The sequence below is a fragment of the Schistocerca piceifrons genome, chromosome 1 (genome assembly GCF_021461385.2).
Source record: "Schistocerca piceifrons isolate TAMUIC-IGC-003096 chromosome 1, iqSchPice1.1, whole genome shotgun sequence".
Classification (NCBI taxonomy): domain Eukaryota; kingdom Metazoa; phylum Arthropoda; class Insecta; order Orthoptera; family Acrididae; genus Schistocerca; species Schistocerca piceifrons.
Window position 1 is genome coordinate 1,126,795,506 of NC_060138.1, and position 25,597 is coordinate 1,126,821,102.

The window sequence follows — 25,597 nt, forward strand, 5'->3', positions numbered from 1 at the left end:
ACTACGGAATGTGAAAATCGCTGAAGTTCTTAATTTTAACATCTTATACACATATGATAAATCAGATCACAAGGAAGAGAAATATTGTGCTCTTATCAGTTTTCTTTTATCTACCTCAGTTTATTTATAAACAGTAATTTCTATGGTTTTCCTCTGTTTTCAGGTTTTGAATGTAAATATTAGCAAACAGTTTAAATTATACATTAAATAATTTCCTATATTTACAGTAATACCACTACTTTTAATGTTTCTCTGTTTATTTAGTAAATCCCTCCTAATGTGGTTTTCCATCATGCATCCAACCTACATAAGATCCTCACCCATACCTAAGCCACACCCACACCCAGACCTTTGCCACAGGGATAATCTTTTAAATTCTGGTTAACACTAATGCTCATACAGAGTTATTATTATTGTTAAACAGCTTTTAACATTTGTAATACAATAAAAGTTGAGTAACTTGTGTGTGTGTGTGTGTGTGTGTGTGTGTGCGTGCGCGCGCGCGCGTGTAATAACCATAAAGTAATTTCCTCAATTATCAATATGTGTAAAGTAGACAACATTCTGTTAGAACTACTGATAGCTGTGGGAGAGCCAGCCATGACCAAACTCTTCCATCTGGTGGGTAAGATGTATGAGATAGGTGAAATACCCTCAGATTTCAAGAAGAATATAATACTTCCAATTCCAAAGAAAGCAGGTGCTGACAGGTGTGAAAATTACTGAACTATCAGTTTAATAAGTCACAGTAGCAAAATACAAACATGAATTCTTTACAGATGAATGGAAAAACTGATAGAAGCAGACCTCGGGGAAGATCAGTTTGGATTCCATAGAGATGTAGAGACATGAGGCAGTATTGACCCTATGACTTATCTTAGAAGCTAGTTTAAGGAAAGGCAAACCTACATTTATGGTATTTGATAATATTGACCGGAATACATTCTTTCAAATTCTGAAGGTGGCAGGGGTAAAATACGGGGAACGAAATGCTATTTACAATTTGTACATGAACCAGATAGCAGTTCTAAGAGTTGAGGGACATGAAAGGGAAACAATGGTTGAGTAGAGAGTGAGCCAGGGTTGTAGCCTATCCTCAGTGTTATTCAATCTGTACATTGAACAAGCAGTAAAGGAAACCAAAGAAAAATTTGAAGTAGGAATTAATATCCAGGGAGAAGAAATAGAAACCTTGAGGTCTGCCGATGAGATTGTATCCTGTCGGAGACAGCAAAGGACTTGGAAGAACAGTTGGGCAGAATGGACAGTGTCTTGAAAGCGGGCTATAAGATGAACATCAACAAACGCAAAATGATGATAATGGAATGTAGTCGAATTAAAGCAGGTGATGCTGAAGGAATTATATTAGGAAATTTGACACTTAAAGTAATAGATAAGTTTTGCCATTTGGGCAAAAAAAAACTAAGGAGTGTTGAAGTGGAGAGGATATAAAATGTGACTGGTGATGGCAAGGAAAGTGTTTCTGGAGAAGAGGAATTTCTTAACATTGAGTATAGATTTAAGTGTGAGGAAGTCCTTTCTGAAAGTATTTGTATGGAGTGGCATCATGTATGGAAGGGAAATATGGATGATAAACAGTTTAGATAAGAAGAGAACAGAAGCTTTCAAGATATGGTGCTGCCAAAGAATGCTGAAGATTGGATGGGTAGATCACATAATTAATGAGGAATTCGGGAGAAGAGGAAATTGTGGCACAACTTGATTAGAAAAAGTAAACGGTTGGTAGGACATGTTCTGAGACATCAAGGGATCACCAGTTTAGTATTGGAGGGAAGTGTGGAGGGTAAAAATTGTAGAAGGAGACCAAGAGGTGAATACACTAAGCAGATTCAGAGGGGCGTGGAGAGCTGCATCAAACCAGTCTTTGGACTGAAGACCACAACAACAACAGTGACAACAACAACAACAACAACAACAACAACAACAGCAATATCAATATGTGTAGATTAGCACTAATTTTAACTGACTGATAGGTCATGGAAGTATCTGCAGTGGCTGGTTTAATATTCTTGCACCTAACAGTTGTTGTTTCCCATTGATTAACATTCATTCATTCATTCATAAAATACACACACACACACACACACACACACACACACACACACACACACACACACACACACACACACACAAAACTGAACCTCAGTCAAAAAGCTTCAGACATCTTTGGGAAGTGGGCTGCTGGTAGTGTTAGCAGAATACTGACCCAGTATAGAGATTCGATTTCCATACTATTTATTAGTAAGCACATATACACAACATGTGTAAGCTTTATGAGCATGCAGTGGATACTAACTCTCACTACCTCGTGGGACAGCAAACCGCCATTTACTGAGTGAGAGGTGTTACACGGCCACAGAGTGGACCACCCCTTCGCCCCCCCCCCCCCCCCCCCCCCCCTCCATAGTGCAGAGCACATGTGGCGTTGCTGCAGGCTGCAGTGGGGCATTGTCTGTCTGAAGTGATGTAGCTTGCTGTGTGATGGTGGATGTGATGGAAGACATGCCATAGTCAGCAAGGTGCACCAGGGAACAAAGGGCATGCCCAAAGCATGACATTGGCAGTATGACTAACAAGTTGTCACTAGTGACGCTAGGAATACGGAAGTAGTCTTTGTGGTGTTTTTAATTGTTGCTGGCTCGCTGGTGAAGTTTGAAGAGAGAGGCATGTTGATGGGATTGCCTTGCACTGTTGCATCCACAGGAGATGTCATGGGGGCCGGTGTGGTCTAAGTCAGAGCGGTGACAGTGATTGTACCGTCTGCTAAAAAATGGGAAATGAGTCCTGCAATGTCAACTTCTGGTGGGACAGGAGTGGTGTACATGAAACTGTGTGCGATAGTGCTTCCACCTGTCTGCCTATCTGTGTAGGTAGTGGTAATCATGAGATCTGTATCATGTAACTTTGGATATGTTCTCAGACAGAAAATCATGGAAATGGACTAGCAGGTGCATAGGAAGTGGTGAGGTGTGGACTGTCTGTTGTGGCAGGTCCACTAAAGTCCACACTGGTGTAAGCCATTTCAATACTCGGTAAGGGCCTGCAAATGGCGGTTGTAAGGTGGGTTTCATTCCATCTGTATGTAGCATCAGATGAGAACACATGGCCAGGTCCTTATGAATAAAACTTCGTTGTTTCATATGATGGGTGGTGTGGATGTTTTGTATATGTGTGCGCATGTGTGCAAGTAAGCCTGGTAGCCCGGTCTGTGGAGAATGTTTCATTTACTACGAATTCAACAGGTAGAGTGAGGGGCTCGGCATATAGTATTTCGGCAAGTGACATGTTGAGGTCATCTTTATGCGCCGTGTGAACGACTACGAGAACCCATGGAAGGGCCTCCATGATTCTGAGTAGCACATGAGAGCAGCTTTCATTGTCCGAAGCTACCATTCCATGAGGCCATTGGATTGCGGGTGGTAAGCAGTTGTATGGAACCAGTGGCACCCACATATGTGGCATAGGTCATTGAACTGTCAGAATTCGAACTGTAATACCTGATCTGATGTTAAGGAGGCCAGGAATCTGAATCTGGAAATCCAGTTGTTGGTGAAAGTTTTTGCTCTGCTGGTAAATCAGAAATGCCTCCAGACATCATGTCACATGATCTTTGATCAACAAAATGTAAAGGTAACCTTTTGATTTGGGGAGTGGCCCTACAATGTCAGTGTGGATGTGCTGGAATGGCCCCTTTGGAATGGAGAATTTATCAAAGGGGAGCTGTGTGTGGTGGCCAGTTTTTGCCTGCTAGTGGAGAATGCAAGTACTGGTCGACATGGTACAATTATTTATAATGTCAGCACAGACAAACCATTCTACGATGAGGCATACGGTAGCATGCATGCCCAGATGTGCAATGTTGTGGAGAAGGTCAAAAATTGTCCTACAATGGTTCTGGGATGACTGGTTGGACCCTTCCATTCAAACCATCACACAAAACTTGTTTGGTCATGCTGGGTTCAGTGTCTGGTTGTTAAACAAGCTGTGGAGATCGGCATCTGTCGCCTGTGTATCTGCAACTCTTTTAAAATGAAACTGGGCAGAGGTAGCTGCAACACGGAAAGGTAGTCAGCCTCAGTATCAGCATGTTTAACATATCACAAGTAGGCAGTGAACTGTGCTACAAAATCTAGATGTTGTAATCTCCCGGGTGCAGAATCCATCGAAGGGTTGCGAAATACATCTGCCCATGGGAAAAGGTCTGTATATATCATGCCTTCCCTCAACATCATATTGAAAGTAACGAACTGCTTCATGTATGGCTAGTAGTTCATGTTCAAATGTGGACCAATTTTTCTGGGTATTGGTAAGTTTGCTTGAGAAAATCGTGAGAAGCTTGAGTGATTCCACAAACCTCTTGCTGTAAAGCAGCACTGATAGTGTAATCATTAGCATCAGATGCAATAATTAGATGTGCCTTGAGTGATGGATGGGTGAGTGTTGTGGCATGTAATATTTTATTTTGTCAGAGGCTGCCTGCGTTTACAGTTTCCAATTGAGATGACATTCACCAGATGTATTCTTGCTGTGCAATTCTGGGGTGAGTGGTAGCAAAGTTTCAGTGGCACGTGGCAATTGGTTCCTGTAGAAATTTATGAGCCTTAAAAACCTAAGCAGCTCTTGGTGGTTGTTGGGAGGTGGGGGAAGGTGTATCTGGTCAGTTTTCTAAGGAGCAGGATGCACCCCAGATGAGTTACGTGATGTCCAAGAAAGGTCACGCAGGGTTGCTAAAGTTGGCACTTGGCATCATTTATCATGACTTTATGAAAGGCCACTTATCGAAGACAATATGCTGGTGGTCATTGAGATCTTGCTCATTTTGCAAAAAGACTATGACATCATCTAGATAGGCATAACAAAAAGGTAAATTAAACAGTATGCTATGAATAAATCTTTGACATGTCTGTACTGATGTAGAGGAACTCAAAGAGACTGAATGGCTTGATTATTACAGTTTTTGGTACATCTTTGTCTGCAATTGGAATGTGCAGCTACAGTGTTTTGCAAATGATGATGCAGAAAATTTTTGCCCCAGCCTAGACATGCTAAAAACCATGCTAGTTCAGAACAGGGTCACTGTCGATGATTCTCTGGGCACTGAGGTAGTGACAGTCACTGTGTAGCTACCCAGTAGAAATTAGTGTAATTGGGGAGGCCCAAGCATTGTCTCATGGCCTGATTATGCCAGCTCACAAAAGTTTCCTCACCGCAACATTAGCCAGTTTGAGCTTGTTGGGGGCTAGATGACAGGAGGTTGATGGACAGGGGGACCGGTGTGGTTATAATGTGCTGGACTGTACTATCCTGCATGACACAGATTGTATGTGGTCTAATGGAGGAGTGTGAAGTGATTCCAGGAAGTGGGGCATGACATGATTTGCCATCGCTGTTAATATCAGACAGCATTGTCTCAAGAGTGCACTCGAATGGGGGTTGTGGCACCATCTCCATAGCTGCTCATTCGTGAGGCACATGACCTCATTATCATACTGTAATGATGCGTACTCAGTTGCCTTGAAGCATAACTGGTTGAATGATTTGCTTTGTAGCTTCAGGTCGAGTGGTGTGTCAAGTGGTGGCAGAGTGATGGAGGCCATCACTTTCTAATAAGAAGAAGTGATTTAAATCTGGCAGTAGCTGATAGTGCCAGAGCAAGTTGGCTCTCAGGACTGGTTCAACTGTCTCTGCCACTGGGAATGACCAAGGTATTTGTGTATCTGTGCCAAATTTGAGAGGGATGTGTGCATTTCCAGCAACTGTGATTACAGTTTCATTGCTTGTGTGCAGTGGCAGTGGTAACGGTGACGGTGTAGCTGGTGTGAGAGCAGCTGGTAGAGTGCTCCCATCAGACTCGGTATCAGTGAGGAAATAGGTGTGGGGGCAACTGTCATGGACAAATAGTAGAGGACCATCTGTCCATTGAAGCACTACATTGGCATTGTTTTGTTGCGGTGTGCAGAGGCGTCTTGTTAATGCAGAGTGGCCTGATATGCCTATATCAGGTCATCAAGCTAGTTTGTGTAGGTGCACAGTTGTCTACAGCACTGTGCATCCTGCCCAAATCTGGGGTGGAACCACCAGTATCATTATTGTGTGTTGGGTGTGGAAACATGCGATTCACTTCGCTGACACAGCTTTTGTTTATATAAGGAGTCGGGCGGGGTCAGCTGGGAGGGTAACAACCTCAGCTGTTGTGGTAGGTGACTGATGTCCACCAGAGCTGTGAAAGGTGCTCGAGATGGAAGAGTCAAGGTGCACAGCCCATTTTGGGTTGGTCTGGTCATCGTTGGGTGATGCACGGAGTTTCGAGGTAGCTCGGCTGGGATCATGCAAAATCAGGACCCGGCATACTGGACATCAACTGCAGCATAGCGCCGTTGGTTGTTGATTAGAATGTGGTGTTGTAATATGGCCTGCATCCTGTCAGGGAGTCCAATTGAAAACTCCAGCGGTGCCTCCTCATGCACTAGCATCACTATTTGGATATTATGTGGCAGTTTTAGGAGCCGAAGTGTCCATAGCACACTATCAGGCAGGAGCATTGAGTCAATTAGAGCTCGCTGGTGGAAGCAGAGTGAAGATCTCATTCTGTTGCCCAAAGTAGTCTCGATGACAGGATGCAGCTGCTACTCAGTTGTTGTAGCAGTAGTGCGTTGGCAGGTTTGTGTGTATGAGAGGCTGGAACATCCTATAGCAAGTTGCTAATAAGGTCCGCCCTATCTCTGAGGTGATTAAGAAGAGTGGCAACTACTTGTTGTCCCCAATGACACCACTGGCTGACATCAATGACCTGTTGAGGGCAAACAACATCATGGCAGAATCCATGCAGAACAACAGTGTGGCTGGCATTGGCATCATGTAGCGATGTGCGTAGAACTTAGGTGACTGTTTGAAGAATGGCCATGCATGTGAGAAGTTTTGGGTCCAATGCAGTAGGTATGACTTTCCCAATGACAGGTGTCTGAGACACAAGAAAATGCATGTGATGGTGTATATGAGGTCCTGGTGCCATAAGGAAGGAAGGCGTAGTCCATTTACTGTCCAGCACCATTGCCCGTTTCTCATGGAGTTTGTGTAATTGTGCGGTCGTTCATGGCACATTTGATGCAAGTGTGACATCACTCGAACCAGGAGGCAGTGATATCTTGCCTTGCCAAGGCAAGGTTGTGAAAAATATGTTCTCAGCATCCATAGTTGGTTTTGGTGCCAGACGCAGATGATGCAAATGAGAAGCACGGTGCTGGATTGGAAGTGAATCGATTGTGATGTCTGGCATGGCTGACACAGCTGGGATATGAGTAACATCATAGCCTTCCTCATGGTACTTGCACATAGTCGCAGCAGTTGGAACAGCATTTGGAAAATCAGAATGCAGGAGTGCTGAAAAGTGATGTAAACCTCGATCTCACAGTCTGTAGGCAGATGGAAGATGGAATGGAATGATGGAGTGGTATGGTACGGGCCAGTGTTGTTCAACCATAACAGCATTGTGGGGCTGTATGGTTCAGGTCATTAATGAGAGTATCATAATGCTCATAATCACCAACATTGAAACATTTCATGTTTTATCTTGTGTAAAAATTGAAGGCACATAAATTAATATTTGGTATGGAGGCAGCTGGCTTTTCTTTACTGTGACTCTCAGCTGCACTTTTGTCAAAAATGCCAGGAATAGATTCACTCATGTCAAATATTTAATGTTTATTGTGAAGCTACTTGGTAAATTTGACAATCATCATGGCATAGTTCGCTGCTTGCCACAGGCGGCAATTGGAGTTTGATCTGAAGATGTGATGAACAGTGAAGGCATTGTCGCTATGTTGTTTGGCACTGTTGTGTTGCTCAAGCCTTGGCCAATATTTACCTATTTTTCACATGGGATGTCATGGAATTCACAAAAACTAGTTGAAAGATGTTCTTGACATTGCCAAAAAAAAAAAAAAGGTGAGGTTGTACCATTTATAACAGCAGCATTCTTTATGGCATAACTGGCATGGCAGATTATCAACTAAACAGCTAAATTGCGGCGCGAAGCGGAAATTAGGGGTCACCACTGTGGGAAATGGGGTACTGGCAGTGTGATAGCAGAATAGTGACACAATTTTCCACACTATTTGTTAGTAAGCACATATAAGTAACACATGTAAGCACTACGAGCATACAGAGCATACTAACTCTCACTGTCTCACGGGGCAGCAATCCTCTGTGTACTGAGTCAGAGATGTTACACAACCACACATCAATTTGACATTGAATAAATAATTACTCCACAGAATGAATAGCTAGAATCTTTCAACATCTGCATAATATCTTGCAAAACATATTACAACTGATCAACATAACATTTTTACACACAACTGGCACCTGATACACAGCCTAAAGCAAAGCCCCTGTGCAACCTCGAAAAATATGAATTGTCATCAGTGGAGGACAATACTCCTGTGCAACAGGAACGAGCACTTAAGATTGATATGATGGAAGAAAAATGGTCAGCTTCATATTATTGGAAGAATTTTAGGAAAGTGTAGCTCACCTCTCAAGGAGATTGCACATAGAATACTGCTGCAACCCCTTCTTGAGTACTGCCTGAATGTTTAGGATCCCCACCTGGGTCAGTTAAGGAGGGCAGCGAAGCAATTTGGAGACTTGATGCTAGATTTTTTACCAGAAAGTTTGATCAAGATTTGAGTATTACAGAAATGATCATGAACACAAATGAGAATGCCTGGAGGGAAGATGAAGTTGTTTTTGTGAAACATTATTGAAAAAATTTAGAGAACTTTCATTTGCAGCTGAATGCAGAATGATTCTGCTGATATCAGTGTACATTTTGTTGAAGGACCACGTAAACAGGATAAGAGAGCGTATAGAGAAATATAGAAAATTATTTTCACCTCTCTTCATTTGCCAGCGGACCAGAAAGCAAATGAGTAGTAGTGGTACAAGGTACCCTCTGCCACACACCATACGGTGGCTTGTGCAGTATGTATGTAGCCATAGAAACATGCCAAAGGTACAAGCAAGATTTAGAATGTCAACTTTGGTGCCCTTACAGCCTAGTGTAAAATAATTAGGATGATTTGTTTTTCGTTTTCTTAATATACTTCTATCAAGTGCAGTCTGCAATTGCATTTTAATTAATCTGCTTTTTAGATACACATGTTAGTCCTGGTAGGCTATAAAAAGTATTGTAATTTTGTCTCTACTCAAATGAGTAGTAAAAAAAGTCCTTCTTAGCCACCTTATAGTCTCTTCTCTTAGCAGTATTGACTACAGACTTTAGCACCGGCAACAATTTTTTTCAAGTGGAACTCGTATAGTCATTTCTGCTCCTGTTATTACAAGTGTGGAAGACACAGATTTGATGGCTTTTCACTATCTCAATTTGATAAACAGTTTTGGAGAAACTGCAACATTTGGAGCTTAGGATTTTCCAAGCTGAATGTAAACATGGTTGTTGTCTTACATGGAGGTTTGTGATTTTATGCGCATATAAGGCAGTGTGTAGTGTTAAATGAGGAAGCAACAGAATACAGCACTGCTGTAATACTGGTAAAAAGTGGCAGAGAGGAAGTAAAGCTTTGTATTCTCTGTCTTCACTGATTCACATCAGTAATTATTCACATTTCCCTCCACCAGGTCAAGTGACTAAACAGCTCAGTGCAGCAGTCCCATGTCATACCACGAACTTCCACATAAGATAACAATCTGGTTTATGTTGCAAACGAAGAAACCCTAAACTCTAAATATTCTATAAATTTCTCCACAACTTATTCTCAGAGACTGGTTGTGAAACACAACTGAATCTGTGTCTCTCAGATTTACAATAAGAGAGATAGCAAAAAACCAACAATGAATTACAGGGTTTCTAGAACACAAGCTGTTATATTGTAAAGATGATAGGTGGTGAAAAGGTAAAGAAAATGAACAATAGGTATAGGCACGACAGGGGAGGGAAGAGCAATTGAAAATTTTGACTTATAAGAAATTGATGTTGCAGAAATGGAGTAAGGAATAACGAGGATTGTGAGGCAGGAGTAACAAGGATTGTGATATCAAGTAATGTTACTATTTAATTTTTGTGTGTTATTTTTATTTGTTTATTATTCACACTTTAACTCTCAATTTAGAAAATTTTATTTTGTAGGTCCTGGAAATGTTGCTGAATGCTGGTGCTGACCCAAATATTGCAGATAAGTGTGGAGTGACTCCACTTCATTCAGCAAGTAACATGAGATTAAGTCCAATGGTGAGGGAAAGTTATGTATTGTAAACTGGGCTCCAGCCTACCATTTTAATTATGCATCTTCATGATAAAGTTACTTATGTTCATATCTATGGTATGTCCCAATCTTGATAAAATCTCATAGTAAATATCTACTTAAGAAGCAGTGGCTGGGGAAAACACATGCTTTGTATGTTTTTTTTCTGCTGCCTCTTAGTGAGTAGATTTTTTTATCTAGCCACATTATATTTACAGGACTATTTAGAGATACATATTGTGTCATTAGGCAATCCAATGTAAGTGTTCATGCAGTCTCAGAGTTGCTGTCATACATGAAAATAAACTCTGAAATAAAAAAATGACATACCATGAACAAATTATCTGAATGTGATGTACTTGTACAAACAAATGATTACAGTTTCAGAAAAAGTGGACAATTTATTCAAGAATAAGACTCACAAACTGAGCAAGTCAATAATATGTTGGTCCACCTCTCTCCCTCATCCAAGCAGTTATTCGGCTTGGCATTGATGATAGGATTGTTGGATATCCTCCTGAGGGATACTGTGTCAAATTCTGTCCAATTGGCACATTAGATCATCAAAATCCCCATAATGTTCCAATCATTCTCAATTGGGGAGAGAGCTGATGGTCTTACTGGCTAAGGTAGGATTTGGCAAGCACAATGCCAAGCAGTAGAAGTTCTTGCCAGTGTGGGTGGGCATTATCTTGCTGAACTGTAAGCCCAGGATACCTTGCCATGAAAGGCAAAAAAAATAGGACCTAGAATATTGTCAATGGATCACTGTACTATAAGGGTGCTGTGGATGACAACCAAAGGTGTCCTGCTACAAAAAGAAATGGCACCCCAGGCCATCACTCCTGGCTGTTGAGCTGTATGGTGGGCAACTTTCAGGTTGGTATCCCACTGCTGTCTGAGTTGTCTCCAGTCAGGTCTTGGCTGGTCATCTGGGCTCAGTTCGAAGTGGGGCCCATCACTGAAGACAGTTCTACTCCAGTCAATGAGATTCCAGGCTTAAGACATGTCTGGAGACACCCCAGGCAGCAGTGGGATATCAACCTGATTGTTGTCTGCAGTACAGCCTGACAATCAGGATAGATGGCTTGGTGTGCCATTTCTTTTCATAGCAGGACACTTTTGGTTGTCATCCACAGCACCCACACAGCACAATGGTAAGTCAATGATACTCTGCCTTGTTTTGTTCTCCTTATGGCAAGCCATCATGGGCTTACATTTCCTCAAGATAATGTCCACCCGCATACAGTGAACATTTCTACTGCTTGTCTTCATTCTTGCTAAACCCTGTTTTGACCAGCAATGTCATCAGATCTCTCCCCAATTGAGAAAATTTGGAGCATTGTGGGCAGAGCCCTATAACAACCTCAGGATTTTGATGATCTAACAAACCATCTGGACAGAATTTTGCACGATATTGCTCAGGAGGACATTTGACAACTCTGTCAGTCAGTGTCAAGCTGAATAACTGCTTGCATAAGGGCTAAAGGTGAACCAACACATTATTGACTTGCTCAATTTGTGAAGCCCTTCCTATGGAATAAATCATCATAATTCTCTGAAACTGCAATCAATTGTTTGTCTGTATCAGTATACCACATCTACCGATTTCCATTCCATTAGGATACTTCTTTTGTAATGCATTTTTTTTTTGTGTTAGAGTGTATACCATCGAGCATGTTGTGCAGGGTAGCCGCAGGGTAGCCGCGTGGTCTGAGGTGCCTTGCTACAGTTTGTGCAACTCCCCCTGTCAGAGGTTCGAGTCCTTCCTCAGGCAGGGGTCTGTGTGTTGTCCTTAATTAAGTTAGTTTAAGTTAGATTAAGTAGTGTGTAAACTTAGGGACCAATGACCTCAGCAGTTTGGTCCCTTAGGAACTTACCACCATCAAGCATGCAAGCCACAATTTTTTATTGCACAGAGATATAATGAGGAAATGACTTCTCTAGTTACCATTTCAAGAGCATTACAAGCAAACTGGAGAGTCATGAAATGTTAAAGCAATTTTCATATCAAAAACTTTCACTGAATCTGACTTATGTATTTAAATTTTGTACCATAAACATGATTGAAAATATATGCCACACCAGGATATAAACCTAAACCTTTCACTTTTGGAAACAATTCTCTTACTTGCTGATTACTTCTGCTGCCATTGCTTGGTGAGTAGAGTACTATTTCAAACTTCCCTCTCATAATTTAAAACTTTACCCTTAAAAACCACTGTACATGAGATTAAAAATTTACAATAAATTAAATAACACAAATCTGTCAAATATGGAGTTTGACCAACTAAAAAGATTGTTATTTAATACACTATTGGAAAAATGCTATTATTCAATTGAAGAATTCATGCAGGACAGTTTGACAATTTGAAAGGAAAAGAAAGAATAAAGATTATGTATTCTATAATAAATTGTTAATATATTGTATAAATTATATTGCAAGCTGCAAAATGACCGTAAGTGTCATATATGTTCTTGTTAATTGTTCATGTCTAAACATTCAGAAATGCATGCTTAAATATGTTAATTATTATAACCTTATTTTTTTAAAATAATTTGATGTGTCTCCAGTACAAAAATCTTTGATTTGTAACAGTACATTATGAGACGAATAAAGTACATTCTACATGTAGTGCCCAGGGTTTTCTCACTCCAGTCCAAAAAAGAGCAATTATAAATACAATGGTACATGAGCAAAAACTGTTTCTGATGAGAACCACTCGGATTCTGAAAATAATCATCTGAAGTATGTTTTCCAAAAGAATGGCTATGGTTTATGTGGTATAAAGTCAGATTTTCCAAGCAAAGGAAACATGGAATTGTTGAACATCCCTGTGATGAGCCACCTATTGTATTCCTTCCTTTCTGTGGTGTTACATCCAACAAAGTAGGCAGAGTCATGGAAAGATGAGGTAAAAGATCTGTTTCCTGACTTCCTAAGAAGATAAAGGAGATGCTGAATCCTGTTAAGGACAGTCTCAGCCTCAGTATCCCAGGGATTTACAATATCCCTTGCGAGAGTGGAAGCAGTTATATCTGTTTGTCTGTCTGCACCATTTCTGATTACTGTGCAGAACATCAGTGGCAGATTAAAAATCAAGAACTGGAGAAATCTGCAGCTGGTGAGTGCCACCTCACAAACAAACATAAAATACCATGTGACGAAACAAAAGTTTTGTCCCAGGCTCCTACACACTGGGAGTCTGTAATTAAAGAGGCTGTAGAAATAAGAACGTGTGAGATCTTCAATCGTGACAACAGGTGTAATCTTAGCAGTGCATGGAGGTGAGCTCTTGATGCAGAGAAGTGCCAGAGATATTCATTGCAATGTTTACATTATGCCACCGATCCAGATGTTGACACCTGGTGCAACAGCATTATGTAATTAAAGACAAATCAGAAGTCATCTATGAGCTATGCAAGGCCACTACAGCAGCAGTTTTGGCAGTCAATTGCTCCTGATGAATACAGTGGAGGTAATTGTCAAAGGCTCGAGGTTTTACCCTGAAGTGACATGCAAAGAAGTCCAACGATGATTTATATTACATTATGTTCTTACTTAGTGAGTTATCCAGATGTGTTCAGAGTCCATCTCCCATCTGCCATTTACCATTACTATTCTCTTACAGTCCACATTCTACACAGGTGATCTAACATACCTTGTAGGACAAAGATTGGTGGGAGAAAGGATACACTGGGGAATCCTAACAGATTAAAAGTGTGAGCTGAACCAAAATTCAGACACTCAAAACCAGACACTTCTCTTTTGTAAGTAATGTTTTGAGCAGAAGAGAAGAAGTATACTGACAGACTTAGGGTTTGAGGCAGCAAAATGTGCAGCTAATGCAGTAGAACCATTAAAAGGTTAATGAAAGCAGTCCTAGAGTACCAATCCCATATAAATCTTGAAGACACCTGAAATGAAGCTGCTTTGCCTTTCCATGTGGCTTTCTTCGTGGTGTCTTCATTATTTCATTTTTCTTCTGTGGGTTGATTTTCATTTCTGACAACCAGACACCATGCACCTGTGTAATTAGCATTATTTTCTGACTGACTAAGAATGATGTCAGTTTTATTCAGTCTTTCTTATAAGCATCTCTGAAACAAAAGTGAACATTATTCGGTCATTTCAAGATTGCTACAATTTTTTCTGCCAGTCAGAAGGGGACTGATCGCACATATAAATGCTGCTACCCTTGTAACAGACTATGGTAAACAGCTGTAGAGTTTATAGTCAGCAGAGTTTACCCAACACTTCTCACAAAAATTTTTAATAGCAGGCTTTAGTGACCATTCTGCTCAAAAACTAAGCTTGAAAATAAAAGGCTGTGCTGTTAACAACATGCCTTAAACAACTACATGTAGAAGCTATAGTCAGGTTAGCCAGCATAAATTACTTCAACAACTTATTAAACAAAAAAATGATCACAGGTTTATATAAATTAATGATGTAAAAATTAACTCCTTCATTGACACATTAACCCATTTCTTTTAAGTTGCTTTTCCACAGAAAATGGGAACCATAAGCTGCAATTTTAGAACAAACAGTTGGATTTCAAGGACAAAAAATGTTTCGTACCAGAAGAAGAGACTATGTCATAAAATGTATAACATGAATAATTGCTTGCTGAATTACAAATATTTATAAAAAATATTCCAAAATGCTAAGACAAGTAAAAAGAGTGGCAAAAATGATGCATAATGATGAATTCATTTAGAATTCAGCAAATAAAGTGAAGGCCATGCGGAGTGTCATAAAAAAGAATCTGACAAAGACCGAGCATCACGCAAAAATATAACAGTCACATATTTAACAGCTTTTTCGCAGGTGTTGCTGATAATACAATAAAATCAAACCTAAATAAGAATACCTAGATAGTGAATTTAAAATAAGGACATTGTACATCAGCACTGTCTCACAAGATGAAGTAACAAAAGCAATAATAAGACTAAAAATTTCAAACTCTGCAGGCATTGATGGTGTCTATGTTTTAATTCCTTTGTATGAAATGAAAATATATTCACTGTTCAACAGTCACTTCACCACTGTAAATAAATAGTTCTCTGTCCTTAATCTCTTTTTAATATTTCTAGAGTGTAACAATCCTCACACACATGAGTGGGTGGGACAATTCCTCACCTGTAGTACACCATATGTAGTGCTACTGACATAGCTTTCATAGTCTCTCTTCAGTAGTACAAACATCTGGTCAGCTGAAGCTGAAAGTCAAATTGTATGTAGGATGGTGTGTTGCTCAAGAAAGTATGCTACACTATAATTTGAATTGCACTAACATGCACATTAATTCCATGCAAATTTCAGTTATTAGAGATGAAGACTAGTTTATCTACTACGAAAAACTTTTAGCTCATAGAACTAGATCAGCACCCACATTTATCTATAAACAGTTCAGTGGCAAAAGAATAAACACAGTTCACATTTACAAGAAAAAATCACCATGCACACTTAGCATTCTGATGTAGCAATTTGTCAGAGGAAAATATACTTTGGTAGTTAAATTAAGTCATTCTATAATTAGAATCACAGTGTGCAACAATATCTCGGTCAGATGACAATGACATTTCACACCTTCTTGTTAATTCCAATTCAGTGAAAATGTTCATTCATCTGATACACAGAAATTACCTGAAAGTTATTAAATATTGATGTTATTGAGTATTGTGGAAATTGGTGGATATATTTTTATGTATGGAACATGCATAGCTGTGGTGTTAGTCACCACTGGGACTGCACCTTACATAGGTCTTACACATGAGCTGTCAAACTGTGAACTGCTGATTTTGGGTGCTGTCCATCTACTTAAAGACAGCTGTAAGAATAAACTGTTGTTTTGTAAACTACATTATGCTTTTAACCCCTTACCTCATGACTCATATCCCTGTAACAGACCTAGATGCAAGACCTGTCGCATACATCATCCCACAACAACCTACTCCAGTCTGGCCACAAATGTCACCTATTGCATCAAAGGCAGGGCTACCTGTGAAACCAGTCATGTAATTTACCAACTAAGCTGCAACCACTGTGTTGCATTCTATGTGGACATGACAACCAACAAGCTGTCTGTTTGCATGAATGGCCACTGACAAACTGTGGCCAAGAAACAAGTGGACCATCCTATTGCTGAGCCTGCTGCTCAACACAGCATCCTCCATTTCATTGACTGTTTCAAAGCCTGTGCTATATGGATCCTTCCCACCAACACCAGCTTTTCTGAATTATGCGGGTGGGAACTTCACCTCACCCATCCAGCCCCTTCCCTGTTCCCATTCCAGCACTACACAGCCTTCATTCCACCATTGCACCCAGTCTTCTTACTTCTTTCCTTTTCCACTATCATCCCCCCAACCTCCCTGCCCCCCCCCCCCCTCCACCTTTCCCCTGTGCTCCGTTTAACCTCCTGACTGCACGTAGCTGCTCTACACCCTCTCTCCACCTCATCCCTGCTCGCTCCGCAGTAGCACTGCACTGTCTCCCACCCCTACACTACTAACCCTCCCCCTCCCTACCCCAGCCTCCTCCTTCCCCCCTCCACCCCCCCACCCACCCGGTCACCACTCCCATCATGTAACGGTGCTGCTGCTCGCAATGTGGCTTCAGCTGCCAGAGACTGCAGTCATGTATGTGTGAGCTGCATTTGCATGAGTGTGTGTGTCTGTCTGTGATCTATTTTTGATGAAGGCCTTTCTGGCCGAAAGCTTATTTGTGACATTCTTTTTGTTGTGCATATCTGCAACTCAGCATCTCCTTTCAGTATTGTCATTAGACAATAAGATATTCCTTTACTGAAGTGTATATATCAGTGATGTAATCATAGTTATTTCTTTAAAGTTTATATACTTGTAAATTATATCTGCTCCAAGAATATTATTATTGAAAAAATATCCCATAAATGTTATTTACTTGTACCATGTCTATGTACCCTATGTTCAGGTATATTATCTGTTTCAATTTAGTATAGATATAAATACTGGCTTATCCAATATCTAATGTGTTTATACTGTACATGTGAGATTTACTATGTCAAATATGAATCCAAACAGTACAATCTTCCATTTGAGTTCATCACTTGTTGTTCATTAGGTCACATAATATATGGTAAAGGTATATTTCCTCTTCTATCATTCAGATATCCTGTTGTAAGTTTTATAATCATTATTGCTAACTTTATTATTAGACTACTCCATTTTATTATAAAATACATTCTAAATTAGATTTTTCTGATGAGTTCAAATTCACAATAATTTCCTAATAATGAATTTATGGAATTAACAACATACTGACTATAATGTAACATAATAAAATCAGAGGAACTTATACAAACAATCTAATCTGTTGTGAATCTTCAGCCATAAGGGAGTATTTATCATGGTGTTTTATAATTTTTGTGATTTGTAATATGTAACATATAGGATTCCTTCATGTACCAGATTTTTATATACCTCTCATTTATTACAGGCATCACAATCTATAGCCACACTTATCAGGAAATATGTGAGTGAAAAGTCGATATTGAATGCTAGAGATCACAAAGGCAGAACACCTCTACACTATGCATTTGCCAGAGGACACTTCAAGGTAGAATACCAAAAATATTTTTGAACTTTGGATCTGGTTAGCAGGGTGTTGCATTAAAAGTAATGAGGTCAAAGTTGCATGAATTTTCCTTTGTTGTGCATGATTGCTAATGCAGATCGTGCTAGTTAGGCATCTTGTAACAGAGAAGCTGGAACAATCCATGTGTTCTTATTCTGTTCCCAGTAATAATATAATTTTTTCTATCCTTCATTTTATAATGTTTTCTGAATGATACTATATGATAATTGAAGTGTGCACACGAATTACGCTGTATGGCACATTTTGCAGTTGTTGGGAAATTGACAAAAACTGTTAGTTCCAGAGAATTAATATGACATAACAATGTAATAGCAGATAAGTATTGTTTGTGCATACTGACTGTGGAAAATACTAATTTCTGGTTTTTAAAATTGTACTAAGCCCACATTTTTCAAAAATAAGGAAGTTTTAAAATGGAATAACGCTGTATGGCAATGGATATACAGTGTTATTCCAGATCAGCCAGTGCTCTGCTGTAATTATGAGGTGTCTAGAATCCAAAAATAGTAAGTACGAGATTTAAAACAAGATACTAAATTATATTTATTGTAAACTGAATTGCTTGATCTTAAAAAAATAATACAACATTAGTTCATCAAGTTTAGGCTCAAATCTAGTACATTATAGTCAGTTGTCACACTGCAGGTTTTCATAAAACTGCCTGTATTTTGGTTCCATATATTTCCTCATGTCCAGTAGATCCCTTTTCTTCTCCTTATGAGCTTTCAGTGTCCCGTTATAGAACAACCGGAATTCAGAAGACAATGGACAATTTTTTACTTGATGTTCACAACCATGCTTTACAATAGTGTCTTTCCCATGGGCGAAGCACATTGTGGCTACAGCGTACGCTTAAACCTCGAGGATAGTCACTACACAGCTTCAGCCAAAGTACATCAGTAATTTTCAAAGCAGGCGGCTTCTTCAAAAGCAACTCGATGGATCCTATGTCCTTGAAGTCTTCCATCATCATCTCGTGAATGGTCAGTTTTGAAGGATCGACAAAGGCCTCAGCAATGACGTGCTTACATTCTGAAGGAACCATAATTTTTGACACTTTCTTTCTTTTCTCGATGACTGCAAAATCCCTGTCACAAGGTAGGAAACTGTGACCCGAACATAAAAACTTCTGATGTATTTCTGTAAAGTACTTACGGCTGATCAGATAGAAATAAAGTGCTAAAACTCTCCAGTTGTTGTTCTGCTCGACACAGGGGTCAGACCAAACAACCAGTTTTCGTTCCATACCTTCTTTAAGCGTGTCATAATTGTGCATTACAAATTTAAGCAGACAGGAAACTATTTCGGCTGAACCTCTCCTTGTGGTGGATTCATCCTACAAATTTATGGTGATGTTTCCAGTACCAACGTCATGAATCGTGAAATTATACAACAGCTGTCTCTGGTAGAATACCGTGGAATGAGTCAATGTAGGACAAAGTAAAACCTGTTGTAGGTCAACACATATAACATGTATATTGTTATTCCTCTTAGCCATTTCCGTATCGTTTTTTAGGGCTATGTATGCTTGGTCTGCCCTTGAATGATGCAACTGACTCTCAATGTTGATATTGTGCAGTTCTATTTCATCTGAAGCTGCAATCATTTTGTTAAACAACAAATCGCACAGTCTGCAAGTATTTGATCTAGGTGTTCCAAAACGCAGATTAAAATCTGTTTGAAAGAGACTTTGATAGTATGACCTGCTTATTGACTTACCAGGAAACTTTTCGGTAAGCAACCGATACATTCTACAAAGGTCGAGATCAGGGTGCAGACATTCTTTTGAGGGTTTATTCTTGCTGTAATGGCTCATGTGCTTTGGGAAACTTGATATGTGTTGCCGAATAAGAGCCCTGTTGTCATTTGATATGGCATGTGGCCAATTGCAATGTTTTCCTCTACAGTCTTTAGGAGTGGATATTCCACCTTTTACTTTACATTGCAGAGTCTGCATTCGTCGCTGGGTGATGGAGAATATGTCAAGAAATGTTTTTTGACACACTTCTTTCGAGTAAACTTTGTATTTGAAAATAGCTTGTTTCCGTGAAGTATTGTCTGTCTTACCTCTCTTGCACCTGGCTGGCACACCTATTTCCATGGATTTTATTAAGTATATGGACTGCTCATTGTATGTTAAGGCATGATATTCTTCGTACAGCTTTAAATTCATTTCCAGGTTTATGTCCTTGCAACCTTCTTTTGAGCACACTTCTGCATTGCATACACGATCCCGAAGCACAAAAACAATCACTATTACTACCTAATATTCAGCTAGATTATCAAATTTCACATTCTCTTTTAATAATATAGCATTACTCAGACTAAGTATTCTATTTTTTGCCAATGATAACTACAGAACTGTAGTTAATTTCATTCACGTTACATACTTTTACTGTAATGTTTTCAGAAGATACACATAACATGTCATTAGAGCCATGTACTCTACAGGGCATGTCAACCCTTTACAGGACACATATGCTTCTTTAAAGACATACACCTTTTTACAGAACCCATACAGCATTATTCCACTCACCTGTGTTGAAGGATGTTTCGCAGGAACTACCTTTCGTTTTTGTGATTTATGTTCCAGTCCAGCATCACGAAGCGTTTTCCTCTTAATATCCTGCCAACTACCAATGTTAATTTTCCTTTTCCGTGCATTATTTGCACATTTCAAACCACTTGCGGTAAGCATCACCTTGATGCACTCCGCCATTCTTGTAACATACAGCATTGTTCGCGCAGAGGCGCGAAAACTGTGCGCGTCTCGTCACTGTTTAGCGCTGGCCTCGGACGGTGAACATGTCAATTATAACAGCAGGCGATGCAGACTGCCGTATGCAGCATTATTCCACGCGATTCTATGAAATGTCAAAATGTGCCATACATATCTTTTAAAAAATATTTGAAATCTTTTAATTGTCGAGATCATAGTAAGATAACTATCATCAATAAGAAAAAATCAACAATCTTCAGATGCAAACAGAATAAGCAAACATAAAATTGCTTTAAGTGACAAGGATTTTGTACATTGCAGGTATTACAGAGAAAACTTTTGTTACAGTATTTCAGCAAAGAGGTAGAACATACACAGTTTGATGAGAAACCAATGCAACCATATGTAAAACAGATAAGACACAGCATTTGAATAGCAGGAAGCATTTCCTTGAAAAATATACATTCATCCACCCATAGTAACATTCTGCCTTTGATAACGGCTGTAAACCTAACACCAGGTATGTAGTTATGGCCTGCAACGAGCATGTATCACACAAAATTCAATAATATTTCTGTAAAACAAATGCCAAGTTAAGATTCCAAACATTTTTCAAACATACATCCAACATTATATAGGCCCTAAACGAGATAGATTCACTAAATCAGATTTTATTTTTATTTACACATCAAGTTCTGTAGGGCCAAATTGAGGAGCAAATCTCCAAGGTCATGGAACATGTCAGTACACGAAATTACAACATAAAAGTATTAACAGATAAAAATAAAATGTTTATGAACCTGAAAAAGTTAAGCCATAAGTTTAAGTAAACACAATCAGCAATACAACAAGAATCAGCTTAATTTTTCAAGGAACTCCTCGACAGAATAGAAGGAGTGACCCATGAGGAAACTCATCAGTTTAGATTTGAAAGCACGTGGATTACTGCTAAGATTTTTGAATTGTAGTGGTATCTTATTGAAAATGGATGCAGCAGTATACTGCACACCTTTCAGCACAAGAGTTAAGGAAGTCCGATCCAAATGCAGGTTTGATTTCTCATTTAGCGCCCAAACTGCCCATTTAAAAATATCCTTTTAGAATGGGAAGAGTTACCCCAAAATATAATACCATACAACATAAACGAATGTAAATAAACAAAGTGGACTAATTTTCATGTCAAACAATCACTCACTTCAGACACCTTTTGAACAGTAAAAATAGCATCATCAAGTCTTTGAACATGATCCTGAATGTGGGCTTTCCACGACAGTTTAATATCTACACTCCTGGAAATTGAAATAAGAACACCGTGAATTCATTGTCCCAGGAAGGGGAAACTTTATTGACACATTCCTGGGGTCAGATACATCACATGATCACACTGACAGAACCACAGGCACATAGACACAGGCAACAGAGCATGCACAATGTCGGCACTAGTACAGTGTATATCTACCTTTCGCAGCAATGCAGGCTGCTATTCTCCCATGGAGACGATCGTAGAGATGCTGGATGTAGTCCTGTGAAACGGCTTGCCATGCCATTTCCACCTGGCGCCTCAGTTGGACCAGCGTTCGTGCTGGACGTGCAGACCGCGTGAGACGACGCTTCATCCAGTCCCAAACATGCTCAATGGGGGACAGGTCCGGAGATCTTGCTGGCCAGGGTAGTTGACTTACACCGTCTAGAGCACGTTGGGTGGCACGGGATACATGCGGATGTGCATTGTCCTGTTGGAACAGCAAGTTCCCTTGCCGGTCTAGGAATGGTAGAAAGATGGGTTCGATGACGGTTTGGATGTACCGTGCACTATTCAGTGTCCCCTCGACAATCACCAGTGGTGTACGGCCAGTGTAGGAGATCGCTCCCCACACCACGATGCCGGGTGTTGGCCCTGTGTGCCTCAGTCGTATGCAGTCCTGATTGTGACGCTCACCTGCACGGCGCCAAACACGCATACGACCATCATTGGCACCAAGGCAGAAGCGACTCTAATCGCTGAAGACGACACGTCTCCATTCATCCCTCCATTCACGCCTGTCGCGACACCACTGGAGGCAGGCTGCACGATGTTGGGGCGTGAGCGGAAGACGGCCTAACGGTATGCGGGACCGTAGCCCAGCTTCATGGAGACGGTTGCGAATGGTCCTCGCCGATACCCCAGGAGCAACAGTGTCCCTAATTTGCTGGGAAGTGGCGGTGCGGTCCCCTACGGCACTGCGTAGGATCCTACGGTCTTGGCGTGCATCCGTGCATCGCTGCGGTCCGGTCCCAGGTCGACGGGCACGTGCACCTTCCGCCGACCACTGGCGACAACATCGATGTACTGTGGAGACCTCACGCCCCACGTGTTGAGCAATTCGGCGGTACGTTCACCCGGCCTCCCGCATGCCCACTATACGCCCTCGCTCAAAGTCCGTCAAGTGCACATATGGTTCACGTCCACGCTGTCGCGGCATGCTACCAGTCTTAAAGACTGCGATGGAGCTCCGTATGCCACGGCAAACTGGCTGACACTGACGGCGGCGGTGCACAAATGCTGCGCAGCTAGAGCCATTCGACGGCCAACACCGCGGTTCCTGGCGTGTCCGCTGTGCCATGCGTGTGATCATTGCTTGTACAGCCCTCTCGCAGTGTCCGGAGCAAGTATGGTGGGTCTGACACACCAGTGTCAATGTGTTCTTTTTCCCATTTCCAGGAGTGTATTTGAACACCTAGAAATTTGAACTGTTCAGTTTCACTAATCATGTGCCCATTCTGTGAAACTAAAATGTCAGGTTTTGTTGAATTGTGTGTTAGAAACTGTTAAATCTGAGTCTTACTGTTATTTAGTGTTAGTTTATTTTCTACAAACCATGAACTTATGTCATGAACTGCATTATTTGAAACCGAGCCACTATTGCAGACAACATCCTTTACTACCAAGCTAGTGTCATCAGGAAACAGAAATATTATAGAGTTACCCGTAATATTAGAGGCCATATCATATATACAGGGTGTTACAAAAAGGTACAGCCAAACTTTCAGGAAACATTCCTCACACACAAAGGAAGAAAATATGTTATGTGGCCATGTGTCCGGAAACGGTTACTTTCCGTGTTAGAGCTCATTTTATTACTTTTCTTCAGATCACATTAATCATGGAATGGAAACACACAGCAACAGAACGTACCAGCATGACTTCAAACACTTTGTTACAGGAAATGTTCAAAATGTCCTCCGTTAGCGAGGATACGTGCATCCACCCTCCGTCGCATGGAATCCCTGATGCGCTGATGCAGCCCTGGAGAATGGCATATTGTATCACAGCCATCCACAATACGAGCACGAAGAGTCTCTACATTTGGTACCGGGGTTGTGTAGACAAGAGCTTTCAAATGTCCCCATAAATGAAAGTCAAGAGGGTTGAGGTCAGGAGAGCGTGGAGGCCATGGAATTGGTCCGCCTCTACCAATCCATCGGTCACCGAATCTGTTGTTGAGAAGCGTATGAACACTTCGACTGCAATGTGCAGGAGCTCCATCGTGCATGAATCACATGTTGTGTTGTACTTGTAAAGGCACATGTTCTAGCAGCACAGGTAGAGTATCCTGTATGAAATCATGATAACGTGCTCCATTGAGTGTAGGTGCAAGAACATACTGACAAAACTAAAATGAGCTCTAACATGGAAACTAAGCATTTCCGGACACATGTCCACATAACATCTTTTCTTTATTTCTGTGTGAGGAATGTTTCCTGAAAGTTTGGCCGTACCTTTTTGTAACACTCTGTATAATTAAGGAACAGGAGTGGCCCCAACACTGATCCCTGGGGCACCCCCCAACCCCACCCCCTTCCACTTGATCATAGCCCTCTCAGAGCCCATATCACAGCCATTCTCAACTCTGTGAATAATAACCTTTTGCTGTCTGTTGTTAAAGTAAAAGGGGAACCAGTTGTGAACCGTATTCCGCAATTGTCCAACTTCTGGAGCAATATTTTGTGATCAACACAATCAAAAATCTTTGTTAAATCAAAATATACGCCTAGCATTCAAAAGCCGTTGTTTAATCCATCCAGTATCTTGCAGAGAAAAGGGAACATAGCATTTTCAGTTGTTAAGTGACTTCTAAAGCTGAACTGTACATTTGATAGCAAATCGTGATATAAAATGATCAATTATCCTTACATACAAAGTCTTCCAATAACTTTAGCAAGCACTGATGGCATAGAAAGATGTTTAAAATTGTCCTTATGATCCTTTTCTCCCTTTTTATAAAGTAGCTTTAGTACTGAGTACTTTAATCATTCAGGAAACTGACCATTGCTAAACAGAAAATTACAAATATGGCTAAATACAAGGCTAACATGTGCAGCACAGTACTTTAATATTCTGCTGGGCACCCCATCATATCCATGAGAGTCCTTAGTCTTCAGTGATTTAATTATTGACTCAGTCTCCCCCTTGTCTGTATCACAGAGAAGTGTTTCTGACATCAATCTCGGAAAGGCATTTGCCGAGAGAGTTATATGATTCCCTATAGAAACTAAATAAAATTTTTTTATTTGATTCACCAGAAATGCTCAGAAAATGAGTATTACATACTGTACATACATCTGATTTATCAGTAACAGTAATATTTTTACTATGAACTGACTTTATATCATCGACCTTGTGCTGCTGACCAGACACTTCCTTCACAACTGACCATACGGTTTTAATTTCATCCTGTGAATTAGCTATTCTGTTTCCATACCACATGCTCTTTGCCTTCCTAATAACATTTTAAGCACCTTACAGTACTGTTTGTAATGGGCTACTGTAGCTTGATTTTGACTACTTCTAACATTTTGATATAATTCCCGCTTTGTTCTACATGATATTGTCCCACTAGTCATCCACCTGGGCTGCCTTTATGGCTAGTATTCAAATTCGGTTTCTTGGAAGTGCACCACAGGTATTAAAAC

The 25,597-nt window shown here is 40.4% G+C and overlaps 1 protein-coding gene across 4 annotated transcripts in view; it reads left to right on the top strand.

Annotated features, from left to right (window-relative positions):
- The window catches only part of LOC124779626 (serine/threonine-protein phosphatase 6 regulatory ankyrin repeat subunit C-like), a 279,597-nt gene that overhangs the window by 154,648 nt on the left and 99,352 nt on the right, over positions 1-25,597 (top strand). For all 4 annotated transcript variants that reach the window (XM_047253722.1, XM_047253726.1, XM_047253723.1 and 1 more), the window contains 2 exons: positions 10,169-10,270; positions 17,767-17,886. In XM_047253722.1, coding sequence (XP_047109678.1) covers positions 10,169-10,270; positions 17,767-17,886 — 222 coding nt within the window. The remainder of the gene's footprint in view (positions 1-10,168; positions 10,271-17,766; positions 17,887-25,597) is intronic.